This window comes from Grampus griseus (genome assembly GCF_964374135.1).
Source record: "Grampus griseus genome assembly, chromosome: 14".
NCBI lineage: Eukaryota > Metazoa > Chordata > Mammalia > Artiodactyla > Delphinidae > Grampus > Grampus griseus.
The window spans coordinates 930,283-945,979 of record NC_139008.1 but is presented as its reverse complement, the minus strand read 5'-3'; the positions used below and the strand labels follow the sequence as shown (position 1 = coordinate 945,979).

Sequence of the window (15,697 nt, the reverse complement as noted above, 5' to 3'; positions counted from 1 at the left end):
ACCCCGCCCACGATGACTGAGCGTGGCCTGCAGCCCTGCACCGGGCAGGGGACACACAGGCCAGGTGCTGCTGGGGGCTGAGTCAGGTGGGAAGCAGGCCTTAAAAATGAGACGGTAGGTAAGTCATAGGATCTCGGGGGCGGCCAGTGTTCTAAAGGGAGCTTTTGGGCGCAGCAGTTCCCATAGGGGGCTGGGCTGTGGTTCTGGGAGCTAGGATGGCAGCACCTGGGCTTCCTGACATAGAAAGGGCCCGAGCAGAGGCCCTGAGACAGGAGCCTGGTGTGTCCCAGAGACGGCGAGAAGGCGGGGGTGCTGGGTGGGATGGAAGGGGGAGCGGCTGGCCATGCAGACCGGGGTCCTGCAGCTGCTGTCGGTGGGAAGGAGGCCCCAAAACACACGCCACCAGGACCCTCAGAACGGACCTTGTTGGGAAATAGGGTCTTTGTGGCTATAATTCGGGTAAAGATCTCGAGCTGAGCTCATCCTGGGTTAGCGTGGCCCTAAATCCACGGAGAGAAAAGGACACATGCAGAGAGGGGAGGCCTGGGAAGTCGGCAGCAGAGACGGAGGACGCGGCCCGAGTTCAGGAGCCTAGGGCCCCCAGGAGCTGGAAGAGGCCGGAGGGACCCTCCCCCAGACCTTTGGCGGGAGCGTGGCCCTGGGACACCTGATCTCGACGGCCAGCCTCCAGGACTGCGTGAGGAAATGTCTGTGGTTCTGCCTCCCAGCCTGAGGTGCTTCCCCAGGAAGCTAACGCAGTGGGGTCTCAGGGAGGTCTGGGGACCCTGCATCTTCAGGGAGACTGTGGAGCGCAGATTCCTGGGCCCCGCGGGACTCAGAATCCTGGGTGGGCTGCTTGGTGGCCCCTCGCTGCCCCTCTGCAGCGTCTTCCTTTCTCCCGGACCAGGCGTGGTCGATCCTCCGGGTGGACGGGCGGCGTCGTGGGGGACAGTCCTCCGATGCCGCTTGTGCATCTGAGTCCCTGGCCTGCTGCTGCCCCAGAATCTCCCAAGGGAAAGATCCCTCCATCTACCCCTTGACCTCTGACCTCCGTGACCCCGACCCCAGCCTCGGGGCTTGTCCAGAACATTCAGGCAGGCAGGCAGGCTGCATTCTGCAAGGGCCAGGTGCTGTTCCTTGGGGGCACTGCTCGAGCACAGCCGCACAGGCATGGGAATCGCTGTGGGAAGGTGCCAGCAGGAGAGTGGCCGCCACCTGCCCTGGCAGGGGAACCCCTGAGGACTTCACAGAGGAAGCGACTGAGCTGGGAGGCTGGGTTTGGAAGGAAGAAGAGGTTGTGTCCGATGAGAAAGAGGATGGAGGAAGCATTCCGGGGAGGACCCGCACCGTAAATGCCAGCCTGGACCATGCCTGTCCCGTCCTGGGACAGAGAGGGAGGCTGGGGCCTGAGCAGCCCCTGCGGGAGGATCCCACAGGGCAAGCACACTGCTCTTCATTCCCTAATGGAAACTTCTTTTTCTGGGACATTCACATAATTGCAAAAATGAACCACACAGAGAGGACGGCTTGCATGGCTGCCCCGCCCATCCCTGTAACCATGGGGACCACTGGGTGTGTTTCGTTCCAGACTTTTCCCACTTTCAGATGGATGTGGTCACTTCCTACATGCTGGTGCACGAATGGCTTCTTTCTCTTCACCACCGATTGGGCTGTGTCATCACAGAAGGGTCCATGTGGTCCTTCTGCAGAAGCTTCTGAGAAGTGTGTTGTCGGGATGCCCCACGGCTGCACTGATCAGTCCAGGTGGCTGGACACTGGATCTCCTAGAAGATCAACCTGGTGCCTACATTTCTGCACAGTTGGGGTCAATCCTAGGAATGGTGGCTGGGTCAGAGGTTGGGCACGGCTCACAGAATGGAGCCTCTCATTAGACGTCCCCCCCCTCCCCATGATGGTCGTGAGTTCACACAGCATGGGGGCCAGCTGCACGCCCCCCGGAGGAAGGCCAGCACTGGGCAGAGTGTCTGCTGGAACCTGGCCCTGGTTTGATGGCTCTCTTTGACAGTCTTTCTAGAACTCAGCTGTCTGCAGCAGCCACAGACCAGCTCCCACTCGAAGGTTTGAAAGGAGGGTCTCTCCAGAGCCACCAGGGGCAGCCTTGATGGGGCAGGTTGGGGAGGCCGCCAGGAGGCTGATGCAGAGGGGGCATTTCTTGACGCATCCACCCAAACTCATCCCCTAGCGGTCCGCCCACCCCTGTGCTCCTCCCCCCACCCGTCCTCCCCCCACCTGTCTTCCCCTCTCAGGTGGCGGGTACCATTCTTCACTCACTGAGTGTCACCTCCCTTGCTCCATCCTTCATCTATCCTTCACTCTTTCCATTCTCCCTCTGAGCCATCTATATCAGTTATTCATTCCTGTGTAACAAACAACCTCAAAACTTAGTGGCTTTGAAAAGGAAGAAAGGGAGGGAAGCAAGGCAGTGTTTCAAGAGTCCCATCAAAAGAAGGCAGGAACCTGCTGGGTGAGGCCCCCGCTGACCAAACCTCGGCCAATCTGAGCATCAAATAAATAGTAAGAGTAAAGGATTATGATCTGCTGAATAGAGAAGCCAAGCGTCCAAACCGATGGGAAAAATAAGTGAATAAATGGAGAAGACAGGACAGCTCTTCCTGACATTAGAATGCCAGCTCAGGAATGCAGAAGGAATAAGGGAAAGAAGAGCACCTCTTCCCGGTCAGCACCAACATCATCACCACCATCACCACCATCTCCATCACCATCATCCTCATCATCACACACCACCATCACCATCACCATCATCAGCATCATCATCACCATCTCCATCATTAGCATCATCATCACACACCACCATCACCATCACCACCATCACCATCACCATCACCATCACCACCATCATCATCACTGATTCTGGCTCAAGCCACCCAGGGCGCTGAAACTGAGCTGGTGAAAGTTTGGGGGGGAGGAAGACAGCTGTCCAGTCTCAAGGCCTGCCCCACTTATCTCTCACGCACTTCTTTGTTACAAAGGCAAAGTGGTAACTTGACAAAGGAGAAATCCAGCAGGCACCACCTTAACCAAGTAATCCAATTAACTTTGCCAGTAATGGGCTTAATTAACATCATGTAGCTCCTGATAAGATGTACAGAGAAGAATTTAGCATCACCACGACATTCCTGCCAAAAGTGCGTAACCTGGACCTATTCACGAGGCCGCACTGGACAAACCCGAATTGAGGGGAATTCTGCAGAATAGCAGTCCTGGACAACGAGGCCTGTCAAGGTCGTGAACGACCAAGGAGGACTCAGGGACTGCTGTAGACGAAAGGGTCTCTGGGACGTGCACTGCAGGGTCCTGGATGGCCTCCCACCATAGGGGTATTATAGGAGCAACTGACAAAATCTTTTTTTAAAAAAAAATGTATTTATTTATTTGGTTGCACCAGGTCTTACTTGTGGCAGGCAGGCTCCTTGTTGTGGCTCGCCAGCTCCTTAGTTGCAGCACACAAACTCTTAGTTGCAGCACACGGGATCGCGTTCCCTGACCAAGGGTCAAACCTGGGCCCCCTGCATTGGGAGCATGGAGTCTTACCCGCTGTGCCACGAGGGAAGTCCCGACAAAGTCTTAATAAGGCCTTAGCATAATGAAGAGTATTGTTTTGATGTTAATTTCTTGATTTGATAATTGTACTGTTGTTGTTACATAACAGAATGTCTTATTTTTAGAAAATATACACTCAAGAATTTAGGAGTTAAGGGGACTCTTCTGCAATTCTTAAATAATTCAGGAAAAAAAATCCGAACGGAGAGAAATGAATAAATCAAAGATAGTAAGATGTTAACCTTTAGGGTACAGGGTGAGGGATATATGGGAATTCTTTGTACTATTCTTGCAAATTTTCCATAAGTTTGAAATTATGTCCCCAAAAGGTTTTTTAAACCTTAGTGACCTACAATAATAACAATCGCGGTTTTGCTCGTCTGCAATTTGGGCAGGGCTGTCTCTGCTCCACGCTGCGATGGGTGGGAGAGCTTCCAAGATGGCGCGCTATCCTGGCTGGTGGCTGGTGGGGGCTTCAGGGTGGAGAGAGGACGAGGAACACATTCCCGAAGTCGGGCCCTTCTGCACGCCAGGCTGCAGGCAAGCATGGCCTGAGCTCTTGGGCCGAGTCTCAGTGGCTGGAAGTCGGTGAGGCCGCCTGCCCTAAAGCCTCCGGTGGCCTCTGGCCCGCGAGCGTCACGCCCAGACATCACGTCACCCGCTGCAAGTTTTCACCTGGGCCCACCCCCTCCTTCTCCCTTTAAAACGCAGCGCTTTCCCCGCCTCAGTCGTTACTGAGTAAAATCCATTTCACAGCTTTGGCCCACGTCCGGCTTCGTTTGTCTGCGATGCTGCCTTTCTGACGCACTTGCTCTGTGAGGAGCACCTTGCCCTTCGCGCAGGGACCCCGCTCCGCTCTGCAGGGACCCATCAGGGCTGCCCTCGAGGGAGGCTGCCCGCTGCAAGTGGCGGGGTGCAGAGCCCCGGGACGGCATGAAGACCCCCAGTAAGAGGAGGACGCGAGGGTCTGAGCATGGACCCCAAATCCTCTGCCACTGAGCAGACCTGGTGAATATCACCGTGACCCACTGCGCAGGCCGGCAAACCGAGGCTGATGGATGCCCTCCGCGCTGCTCTGATGAGGGCCTGGCCTCACCTGGGCCCCCGCCCTTCTGCCGGCTTTGCCCGCTCGCGGCTGCTGGGCTCCCTCCTGGACCCCACCAGGGGACCAGAACCTGCCCTTTTACCCACAAATGGGAGAGGACTCTAAAGTTCCAGCACGTAGGGGTTAGCATCCGAGGCCACCCTTCCTGGCTGTCTGTCCTTGGGCACGTCACTTTCTAAGGTCAGCCTCACCTGCAGGAGGGGGTGACAGCGTCCGCCTCGCCAGGTAGAGATCAGCGGCTGCGAGGCCCCGCCGGCCTCCCGCCGCCAGAGAGCGCTGCAGGCCCCGCGGACCCTCTCGCTTCCTCGCCGTTCCCCCCAACCCCCGCCGCGCTGTTTTGCTGCCGGGTGTTCCGGAAGTCGGGCTCCGAGGGCAGCTTCCGGTTCCGGGGCGGCCGTGGCGGTGGCGGGGAGCCGGTGCGATGGGCCATCGCTAGAAGTGATTGGGCAGCGGCTGCCGGCGAGACAGACCCTCCCGGGGTCCGAGGCGGGGAGGCGGGGTCGCGCGGCCCCTTCGGGAGTGGCTGCGCGCGGCGGGGCTGGCCGTTCGCCCCGAACCCCAACCCCGGACGGTGGATCCGAATGAATGGGCGAACGGTGGACGACTGACTTGCGCTGGTCTTCTCCCGAGTGAGGCGTCGGCAGCGAGCAGCGGCGAAGGGACGGGGACAGAATGAACCGGGCCAAGCCCACCACCGTCCGCAGGCCCAGCGCTGCGGCCAAGCCTTCGGGTGCGCGACCTCTCCCGGCGGCGCGGCTTCGGGGCTTCCCGCCTGGCTCCTCTGTCGGGTCGCGGCTTCGTTACTCCGAGCCGAACGCGGTTTCCAGGAATGGGGTCTCGAAGGGCAGCCCTTGGTCCCGGCGGCTCTGGGAGTCGCGAGCCGGGAGGAGGGGGCAGCACAAACACAGTGGCTAAAAGCAGGCTGGAGCCAGACTGGCCTCAGCCCCGCGCTTTGCCACTCCAAGCTGTGTGGCCTTGGGCACGTTACTTAACCTCTCTGTGCCCGGCTGTCCTCACCTGTAAAGTGAGAGTAATGCTGCCTGTTCCAGAAACTCGTTGAGGGTTAAGGGGACTGACACTCGTCCACAAGAGGTGGCCTGGTGTGTAGTAAGCTCCGTGTGGCTGGCTGTCGTTGCTCCCGTCATACGGTCCCAGCTCTGCCGTGGACTTGCTGGGTGACTGGTTTCTTGCCTCCCCCAGCCCTTGTTTAATCCCCTCGGAAATCACAGGAGGTTGGAGTTGGTCTCGGACACCCCTTCCACCTCGGCCACTGTGTGAAGGTGCCCGTTTCTCCATGTCTCTTCTCTGCAGGGCACCCTCCTCCAGGAGACTTCATTGCTCTGGGCTCGAAGGGTCAGGCCACTGAATCGAAAGCGGCATCCACCCTGCTGAAGCCTGCCCCTTCCAGCCTGCCCTCGGAGCGCAAGCGGGATGCTGCGGCTGCTCTGGCGGGCGCCTCGGCCCTGACCGGGCTCACCAAGCGCCCGAAACTCTCCTCCACACCCCCTCTGAGTGCCCTGGGACGCCTGGCTGAGGCCGCAGTGGCAGAGAAACGTGCTATCTCTCCCTCGATTAAGGAGCCGTCTGTGGTCCCGATTGAAGGTAAAGTCAGCCCCTGACGTCCCCCAGAGAATGTAGCCCACGCCTTGTCTGTGCACCAGGGGTTTGGAACGGCCACTTCCGGCTTAGCCCTGTAGGTGGAGTGTAGGTCCTTTGGAGCATGGAGGACAGGAGCCATCTGCAAGTTTGTTTTTCAAAGCACCTCTCGTAAGGGTGCCTTCACCCCACTGTGCTTCAGATTCTGTGACAGCGATGGGACGCGCTTGTGTCGCTCAGGGCAAGACGGCACAGGAGGTCTGGGGCCCGAATGGGCTGCTGCCACGTAGCGGGAGCAGCGTTGACGGCGCGCATCTCGGTGGCCTTCTCTCTGAAGCAGACAGGGCATGTGCCAGGGCCTCCTGGATTGGAAAGCCTTGTACGGATTTCCATTGTCCCAGCTCCAGGGGCGGAGCTGATGTGAGACTGATGCACTCCTGGGGGCCGCCAGCGCCTGCCCTCTGGGAACGGGCTCGCTCCACTGTGACAGGCTCTGCTCTGAGCATGGGGGGTACAGGGCAGCACATGCAGACAGGTGCTGTTCTCGTAGCCTGTGCGTCTCGTGAGGACCCCTCTCCCCCCGGGATAAGGAGGTTTGTGTTGCCTCCTCCTTTCTCCTGGCTCCTGACAATGAAGGCCTTACCTCCCTGCTCTTATTCTCCTAGCTGGAAAGGTCATACGACAGCGTTAAAGACAGATTATAGCTGATCCACAAGCCCGCTGTTTACACGAGAGCTTTTAATTTTGTGTGCCCCTAATGTTCCCTTACTTTTCTGTACCATCTTTTCGTTGATTATTTCTAGTGGCCCCACGATGCCCTGTAGATCAGGTCTGTTAAACATCATACCAGTCCCAGGTGTTGAGCGTACAGGTGCTCACGGGACAGCCTCCGGAGAGGGAAGGCCCATCAGGGAACTGTAGCGTGAAATTGAGCCTGAAAGGCTGGATGGGATCTTAACAGGCAGTGCAGGCTGTTGGAGGAGAAACCACTGAGGGGAGGTCCGCGTCCTGGAGCGGGACCTGTGCTTGGGGAACAGGGCACGCAGTGGCCAGAGCCGAGGCGGAGGACGGGGCTGGAGCAGTGCTTTGGGAGCTGAGTCAGACCTTCGGTTCAGGGCCCTCCCCTGGCGGCTGGTGCCCGTCAGGCCTGGAAGCGCTGGCGGGGCCGAGTCCTGACTCAGGCCACGGCCCTCTGCGCGGCTGGCTGTGCTTCGGTATTGTGTTACCGTTGCGTGACTCTCAGAAAGGTGGCTCTGAAGGTTGGATGGACTGCGATTCTGAAGAGCACGTCCAGACCGATAGCGTATTCTACAAACACCTTCAGCAGAACGGGGAAAAGGCTGACTGAGCTACTTACAGCACGTGGTGCTTGGGACGTCTCCACGGCCAGGACGTTCCGTAGCTCTGGTCCATGTTTCCTGCCTATCTGTCATTTTCCCTGGCACATAGAAGGCGCTCAGGGGCTCCTGTTGAATTCTCTGTGTTCAGTGCAGTTAAGTTAGAAGTCAGCAACAATGCCTCCTTCCATTGTTTGGGTATCTAAAAACACAATCCTAAAAAACCCCTTGGGAAGTGGGAGAATAGGTAGAACGGAACAGTCCCAAACGCAGCGCAGAGCAAACGTGGGTTGGAGCCGAAGCCCGGCCGAGAGGGACCCTCAGAGGAGCGGGGACTCAAGTGCGGGCAGGGGCTGTGCCGGAGCTGCGGTTCCCGTCGGAGAAGGAAGGTGAGGGACAGGACGCGCGCAAGGGAGTGAAGAGGAAAGGAGTGGAGAGCACAGCAGAGGGCAGCTGTGTAGGAAGAGGCTCGAAGCCCCCAGTGGGTTCCTTGCAAAGACAGAGCAGAAAAGCCTCTGCGGGACAGACCCAGGGAGGGACGGCAAAGAAGCGGCCACGACAGAAGAGAAGGAAGGCTGCGGGTGCGTCGTGCTGGCTAACTTAAAAGCTTAGAAAAAATGTCCAACTTGTAGGAAAGTAGGCGTTGCAAGAACAGATCACCCTGGGGTAGCCGTGTGGGTGTGGCGAGAGGGCCGTGGTGGCACCTGGCTAAGGCCGACCCTTCGTGGTCTTGGTCGTTCCCGCGGGTCGGGGCAGCATCTGCCCGGCGTCGGCCTCCTGGGAGACCGGCTCAGCCCTGAGACCCTCGCCGGCCGGTCTCTGGTGGTTGGCCCAGTCAGCCCGTGGCCTGGGGCCCCCGCGAGCCTCTGCTCGGAGCTGCCTGCCTGACAGGGCCCCGTCTCCCGCGCCAGTCCCGCCTGCGGTGCTGCTGGACGAGATCGAGGCGGCCGAGCTGGAGGGCAACGACGACAGGCTGGAGGGAGTGCTGTGCGGGGCCGTGAGGCAGCTGAAGGTCACGCGGGCCAAGCCGGACAGCACCCTGTACCTGAGCCTCATGTACCTGGCCAAGACCAAGCCCAACATCTTCGCCACGGAGGGGGTCATCGAGGTGAGGGCCGGGCGTCCCCTCCTCCGTCCCGGGAAGGGGCAGGTGGGGGCAAGACGGGCCTCCCCGGCCACCACGCCGTCTCTTGCAGGCTCTGTGCAGCCTCCTGCGGCGGGACGCCTCCATCAACTTCAAGGCCAAGGGGAACAGCCTGGTGTCCGTGCTGGCCTGCAGCCTCCTCATGGCCGCGTACGAGGAGGATGAGAACTGGCCCGAGATCTTTGTCAAGGTGAGTGGGCCTCTCCCAGGAGGTCGCTGCTGCGGTGAAGGGGGCAGAGGGCCGTGGGAGGTGGGCTGCGCCGCTGGAGCCCTGGGGCGAGAGAGGGGCAATTGAACGCGTTCTTCCTGGAGGGCTGTGTCTGGCGGCCCAGCTCCTGTCCGCTGGGGCCCTGGGGAAGCACCCGGCTCGCTCGTTCCCGTGGCGCCGCTGGGACGTGGCAGAGGGCAGGCAGGAGGTGCAGGCCTTGTCCTCACAGGTGTACATTGAAGACTCCCTGGGGGAGCGGATCTGGGTGGACAGCCCGCACTGCAAGACCTTTGTGGACAACATCCAGACGGCCTTTAACACCAAGATGCCCCCCAAGAGCGTGCTCCTGCAGGGGGAGGCGGGGCGCAGCGGAGGGGAACTCAGTGCTGGTGAGAGAGGCTGGGCGGCCGGGCCGGGGTTCCCCGCGGGAGGGGCCGGGGCGGTTCGCCTCCCTCCACGGCGCCAGGCACCACCGGGGGCGTGGGTGCCCGAGGGCCGGCTGGGCGCACGTATCCACGAGGCGCTCGTGTGCAGGGAGCAGCCCCCACCCCTCCCTCACCGAGGAGGAGGACAGCCAGACGGAGCTGCTGATCGCGGAGGAGAAGCTCAGCCCCGATCAGGAGGGCCAGCCCATGCCCAGGTAGGTGCGCTGCGCGGCCCCGCCCTGCCAGGCCCCGCCCCCCAGAGAGCCCGCGCGCCCGCCTTCCCGCCCGCCTGCCTTCCCCCCTCTGGCCTAGGTACGAGGAGCTGGCGGAGAGCGTGGAGGAGTACGTCCTCGACGTGCTGCGCGACCAGCTCACCCGGCGGCAGCCCATTGACAACGTCTCGCGGAACCTGCTGCGGCTGCTCACCTCCACCTGCGGCTACAAGGAGGTGCGGCTGATGGCGGTGCAGAAGCTGGAGATGTGGCTGCAGAACCCCAAGGTGAGGGGCGCCGTGCGCGCGGGGCTCCGCCGGCGGGCCAGGCCACGGGGCTGACGCGTTGCCCCCGCCCCGGCCGCCCCACAGCTGACCCGGCCGGCCCAGGACCTGCTCATGTCCGTGTGCATGAACTGCGGCACGCACGGCCCCGAGGACATGGACGTCATCTCCCACCTGATCAAGATCCGCCTGAAGCCCAAGGTCCTGCTCAACCACTACATGCTCTGCGTCAGGTGCGCCCGGCGGGGGGAAGCGGGGTGGGGGGAAGCGGGGCGGGGGGGCGGCAGGCGGGGGCAGCGCAGCCACTCCGGTGCTTGGCCCACGTCCAGGGAGCTGCTGAACGCGCACAAGGACAACCTGGGCACCACCATCAAGTTCGTGATCTTCAACGAGCTCTCCAACGCACGGAACCCCAACAACATGCAGACCCTCTACGCCGTGCTGCAGCACAGCTCCGCACTGGCACCCAAGGTAGGAGCCCGGCGTGGCCTCACGCCCGCGACCCCCGCCCCGCGCCCAGGCTGGAGACGAGGGCACGGCGGCGGCCGGCGTGGTGCCAAGCCGTGTGTGAGAGGCTCGGGGGTGGGGGGCCCAGGGGCCGGGCCTGGGCGTGCAGCGGGAGCTGGCGGGGGCCTCGTCCGGGGGCTCTGGGAAGACCTCCTGCAGCCTGGTGAGGACGGAAGCTGGTGGGCAGCCCCGGCAGCTGCTGGCGCTCTCTGTCCCCCAGTTCCTGGCCATGGTGTTCCAGGACCTGCTGACCAACAAGGACGACTACCTGCGGGCCTCGCGGGCCCTGCTGCGCGAGATCATCAAGCAGACGAAGCACGAGATCAACTTCCAGGCCTTCTGCCTGGGGCTCATGCAGGAGCGCAAGGAGCCCCAGTACCTGGACATGGAGTTCAAGGTGGGCAGCCCCCAGGCCCGCGCGGGCTGCCTAGTGCTCGGGTCCCGCCCAGCGGTTTCCCCTGTGCCGTCTGGAGTGCACCTGGCTGGGATTGGTGCCCCGTGTGCATGGTGGCCCAGCCCGGAGGCAGCGGAGGCTGCATCCTGCGAGGTCCAAGGAGGGACTGGCCGGGTGCCCCCAGGGGAGCCGGTGACCTCGGGGCTGGGTGTGGAGGTGGGCAGATCTGTAGCCGGCGGGGCTGGGGAGGCCAGGGCACGGCGTGAGCAGCCAGGGCGACGCAGATGGTGCACAGAGGGCCGCAGATTTTGGGGTGTTTGGGGGCAGCGGGAGGTGCCGCTGGAGAGCAGGACTTGGGGCCGGGGGTGGAGGGCCTCTTCTCGGGAGGGCGGGCTTCGTCCAGCTCTGTTGTCTGAGCCTCCTCCCTGTGGCCCGGCCTGGCCTTGCTGCTGGCCGGTCCTTGGTCCCAAGGCCTCCTTCCGTCCAGCGTCCTCCTGTCCCGGCGGCTCATGTGCCCAGGGCCTGGGCAAGGGACGCAGACCCCGCTGAGCCGGGCTGTGCTTGCAGGAGCGCTTCGTGGTGCACATCACAGACGTGCTGGCCGTGTCCATGATGCTGGGCATCACGGCCCAGGTGAAGGAGGCCGGCATCGCCTGGGACAAAGGAGAGAAAAAGAGTAAGGCTCCGGGCCTGGCAGTGGTGGGTGCTTCCGTGGCTGCAGGCTGTCCCCGAGGCCCAGGCAGGGGGCGGGAAGGGGCGCCCCCACGGCACAGCTCCTGGAGACCGAGGGAGCTTGTGGAACCTGCTGGTTCCTGTTCCTCCCATGTGGGCTGAGAACACCAGCTCCTGGTCCAGGCCCGTTGTCTGCTTGGATGGTTGGTTCACGTGGGTCCTGGTGCCGCTGTGAAGGCGTTTCGGGCTTGTGGCCCTTGGGCCGGGGTAGGTGGGGAAGCAGGGCGGTGGTGTTTGGGCCAGCCGGCTTTGGGTCGCGGCTGATCCTGGGGAGGCCTGGCTGCACAGGCCACTTAAGCGATTGGCTGGAAGGACACTTGGAACCGAGGGTTTCAGTTCCCCGAGTTGCCCTGGGCCTGTGAGGACGGTCAGGTGTTCGCTGAACCTTATCCTAGCCGAGTTCCCCACTCCATCTCAGGTCCGCCTTCCTAACCTGCAGACAGTGCAGGATGCTTGTGCTGCGCCTGGCCTTGAACTAGACCCTCTGGCTGCCGTGCGGGCTCTGTAACTGTCTTGTACCCACAGACCTGGAGGTGCTGCGCTCCTTCCAGAACCAGATCGCCGCAATCCAGCGGGACGCCGTCTGGTGGCTGCACACCGTCGTCCCCTCCATCAGCAAGCTGGCCCCCAAGGACTACGTGCACTGGTGCGGCCGCTGCTCTTCTGCGCGGGATGAGCAGCCACTCCCTGGTCTGACCGGTGACGAGTGACAGGGCTCACACATAGGTGGCAGGTCACCGGCTGGCACTAGCCTCTTAGGAACCAGAGGGGCCGGTGGGCAGCAGCCGACCCTTGTGTGGTGTCAGGGCCTCGGGCAGAGCCTTCTCTTACAAGGGGAGGTGGGGTCCCGTCTGACCAGGGTTGGGAGCCCCCTGCTGGGGGCTCTGTCACCTGCCAGCCCCCCAGGCCTTATTGGGGGGTGGCTGGAGGCCCTGCAGAGGCCATGGGGTTGCCGAGCTCCAGAATCGGGCGGCCCCTCCGCACGTGCAGCTTCGCAGCCCGTGGGGGCTGACAGGGTTGGTGGGGGGCCCTGTCTACTCCAACCCTGATGGCTCTCTCCACCCTGCAGCCTCCACAAGGTGCTCTTCACAGAGCAGCCCGAGACCTACTACAAATGGGACAACTGGCCACCCGAGAGTGACCGCAAGTGAGCATGCCTTCCGGCCCTGCGCCACGAGGGCTGCCCAGGCCAGGCTCACTGAAGCAGCCCAGAGACTGTCTGGTCTTGGTCAGGGTCACCGTCCCTGTCCCACTTCGCACACCCTGTGCCGCTTTTCCCAAGGGTGTGGTGTCTCTGCTACGTCACCTGCAACCCTCCCGGGGACTCAGCCGGTGCCTGTGCCCCGGGACTCCCCAGCTCCCTGCCCCTCCTCGCTTCCAAGCAGCTGCACACGCATGTTTCCTCCCTCAGCCAGTGTCGTGCTCTGTCCCCTGAGCCTGGGGACACCCTGCCCTGTGCTGACAGGCCGCTCCCATCTGTCCCCACTGTGGGCCCGGTCAGCGTGCTCATCTCACACCCGCCTGTGCTCCATGCCCGTCTCGTGTCACAGCTCGGGGGCTGCGGGACGAGGCTGGGCTCCCCTCACATTCCTCCTCGGGACGGCGGGGTGTGGTCCACAGGGGCATCGGGCACAAGTGGCCACGGGGAGGGTGGGCGGCTGCTCCCTCCTCGCCCGCCGTGGGGGTGGGCGGCCCCGGCGGGTTTGGGGTGGGCTCCCGCCAGCCCAGCCTCTCCCTGCTGTGCCCGCAGCTTCTTCCTCCGCCTCTGCTCAGAGGTTCCCATCCTGGAGGACACGCTGATGCGCATCCTGGTCATCGGGCTGTCACGGGAGCTTCCACTGGGCCCCGCCGATGCCATGGAGCTGGCCGACCACCTGGTGAAGCGGGCTGCAGCCGTGCAGGCCGACGGTGAGGGCCTCAGGCTTTGTCCCGCCCCCTGTGGGTGATGGCCTCCTGCCACTGGGCTCCACCCCCGCTGCTGACCTCATGGGCATCGGGCATCAGGCTGCGCGTGTGTCTTGGACGGCAACCTAGTCCTTAGGCTAATTCTGGAGCTCACCCTGGACTTGTGCCCATTCCCGTGTGGTTGAACTTCGTCAGGAGTGTGTGTCTCTCGCGTCTTTAACGGGCCACTGCGGTGGCCTTGTGCAGAGCAGTCCCTGTTCTAGAGCGTACGTGTGTCCCGTTGCCGATGGGCCTGGAGCTGACCCTTCAGTGTGGCGGGGCTCGCTGCCTCCCCGGGGGCTCTGCCCTAGCGCTTCTGCTCCAGAAACGGGTGTGGTCACGTCTCGGCCCTGCCCCGAGCCCAGCTGCGCTGTGCTGTCCCCAGTCCTGCCTGCTCCCCTCCAGCTCGGGTGCCACGTGGTGGAGACGTGCTCCGGCTCCCCAGGCCAGCTCACGCTGGCTGCGTGTCATTGCATCCTGCCCTGTGCCCGTGTCGTCCCCGGCCCCCCCTGCCCCGTCTCCTCGCTCTCTGATGTCCACAGCCTGAGTCTGGGCCTGGACATCCACCGAGTGAGCCGTGTGTGCTTTCTGGGTTTCAGACGTGGAAGTGCTGAAGGTGGAGAGGATCCAGCTGATCGACGCTGTTCTGAACCTGTGCACCTACCATCACCCGGAGAACATCCAGCTCCCGCCTGGGTAAGGCTCCAGGGGCCCGTCCACAGACACCCATGAGGCTGGGCCGCGGCGAACGACCTGAGGCCTGGTTGACTGCCGTCGCCTGGGTCTCTGACCTGCTCCCTTTTTGGTCTTTGTCACTTAGATGCTTGTTCCCTGTGTGTGAACACATTCACGGTGTTTTCTAGACAGCATGAGCTCGTGCTCTGTTTCCTGAAGCCACTTGACTGAGACACGGTTCTCGTTTCTCATATGCTTCACTCATCTGAAGCTTGTGACTTGGTGCTTTCAGTACGTTCGTGGGGTTGTGCAGCCATTGCCAGCCTAACTTTAGAACCACGTCCCCTTAAGGAACCTGTTCCCGCCAACTGTGGCTCCCCGTCCCCCCGCCCCCAAACCCACAGGCCTTAGACCCCACGAATCAACTCTGTCCCTGTGGATTGGACGTTTTCAGACACTTTATGTAAACAGAGTCATAAAGCGCGTGGTCCTGTGTGGCTGGCTCCTTCCACTGAGCGCCACGTGTGCGGGGTCCCTCCGACTTTTAGTTTGCGCCTGTGCTCTGTCCCTCCCTGTGGCCAAGCGCAGGCACTGCGTTTTGTTGATCTGTCTGCTGGTTGACGCCCACTTAGGTTGTTTCCACTGTTGTTAACCATGCTGCTGGCAACTCCACGGATACGTTTCTGTGAGGATGTATGTTTTCAATTCTCGTGAGGATACCCAGGCGTAGAATTGCTGGGTCACGTGTTTAACCTTTTGTGGAACCACCCGACTTTCCCACGGCGGCTGCACCGTTTCACTTTCCCAGCAGAGGGTCCAAGGGTTCCTGTTTCTCCACATCTTTGCTGAGACCGAGGGTCCATCTTTTTATTTTAGTCGTTTTAGTGGGTGTGAAGTGGCATCTCACTTTGGCTTTTTTTTTTTTTGGCCGCAGCATGTGGGGTCTTGGTTCCCTGACCAGGGATCAGACCTGTGCCCCCTGCAGTGGAAGTGCAGAGCCCTAACCACTGGACCGCCAGGGGAGTCCCTCATTTTGGCTTTGATTCCATTTCTGTAATCGCTAGTGACGTCGAGCAGCTGTTCACGTGCTTGTGGCTGTTTGAACGCCTTCTTTGGAGAGATGTCTGTCTGAGTCCTTGGCCCAGTTTTAAGCTGGGTTGTTTGAGTATTTGTTGTTGGATGGTGAGGGCTCTTTATGGGTTCTGGAGGGAGACCCTTCACACACCTGTGATTTGTAGATATTTCCCTTCTTGATGCCGTTTGAGACACAAAAGCTTTTTAATCTTGATAAGGTGCAGTTTATTTTTCTTTGGTTTCTTGGGTCTGCGCGTCACGCGTAAGAAACCATTGCCTCATCTAAGGCGTCAAAGATCTATTCCTGTGTTTTCTCCTAAGGGTTTTATAGTTTTAGCCTTAACGTGTAGGTCCGTTACCCGGTGTGAATTTATTTCTGCGTATGGTGTGAGGTGCGGCTGTGGCTTCGTTGTTTCATGCGGATGGACCGTTGTCCTTTGTGGGTAATCAGTTGACATACGGGTTTATTTCTGGGTCC

At 61.4% G+C, this 15,697-nt stretch overlaps 1 protein-coding gene across 2 annotated transcripts in view; it reads left to right on the top strand.

Annotated features, from left to right (window-relative positions):
- The first annotated feature begins 5,085 nt into the window (after nt 1-5,085).
- Nucleotides 5,086-15,697, top strand: part of INTS1 (integrator complex subunit 1) — a 28,783-nt gene continuing 18,171 nt past the window's right edge. For both annotated transcript variants that reach the window (XM_082670259.1, XM_082670258.1), the window contains exons 1-15: nt 5,086-5,417; nt 5,999-6,289; nt 8,532-8,728; nt 8,817-8,954; nt 9,202-9,361; nt 9,507-9,612; nt 9,710-9,896; nt 9,981-10,126; nt 10,223-10,364; nt 10,621-10,797; nt 11,362-11,470; nt 12,052-12,172; nt 12,596-12,673; nt 13,277-13,434; nt 14,070-14,166. In XM_082670259.1, the coding sequence (XP_082526385.1) occupies nt 5,360-5,417; nt 5,999-6,289; nt 8,532-8,728; nt 8,817-8,954; nt 9,202-9,361; nt 9,507-9,612; nt 9,710-9,896; nt 9,981-10,126; nt 10,223-10,364; nt 10,621-10,797; nt 11,362-11,470; nt 12,052-12,172; nt 12,596-12,673; nt 13,277-13,434; nt 14,070-14,166 (2,165 nt within the window). In that variant the 5' untranslated portion in view covers nt 5,086-5,359. The remainder of the gene's footprint in view (nt 5,418-5,998; nt 6,290-8,531; nt 8,729-8,816; nt 8,955-9,201; nt 9,362-9,506; nt 9,613-9,709; nt 9,897-9,980; nt 10,127-10,222; nt 10,365-10,620; nt 10,798-11,361; nt 11,471-12,051; nt 12,173-12,595; nt 12,674-13,276; nt 13,435-14,069; nt 14,167-15,697) is intronic.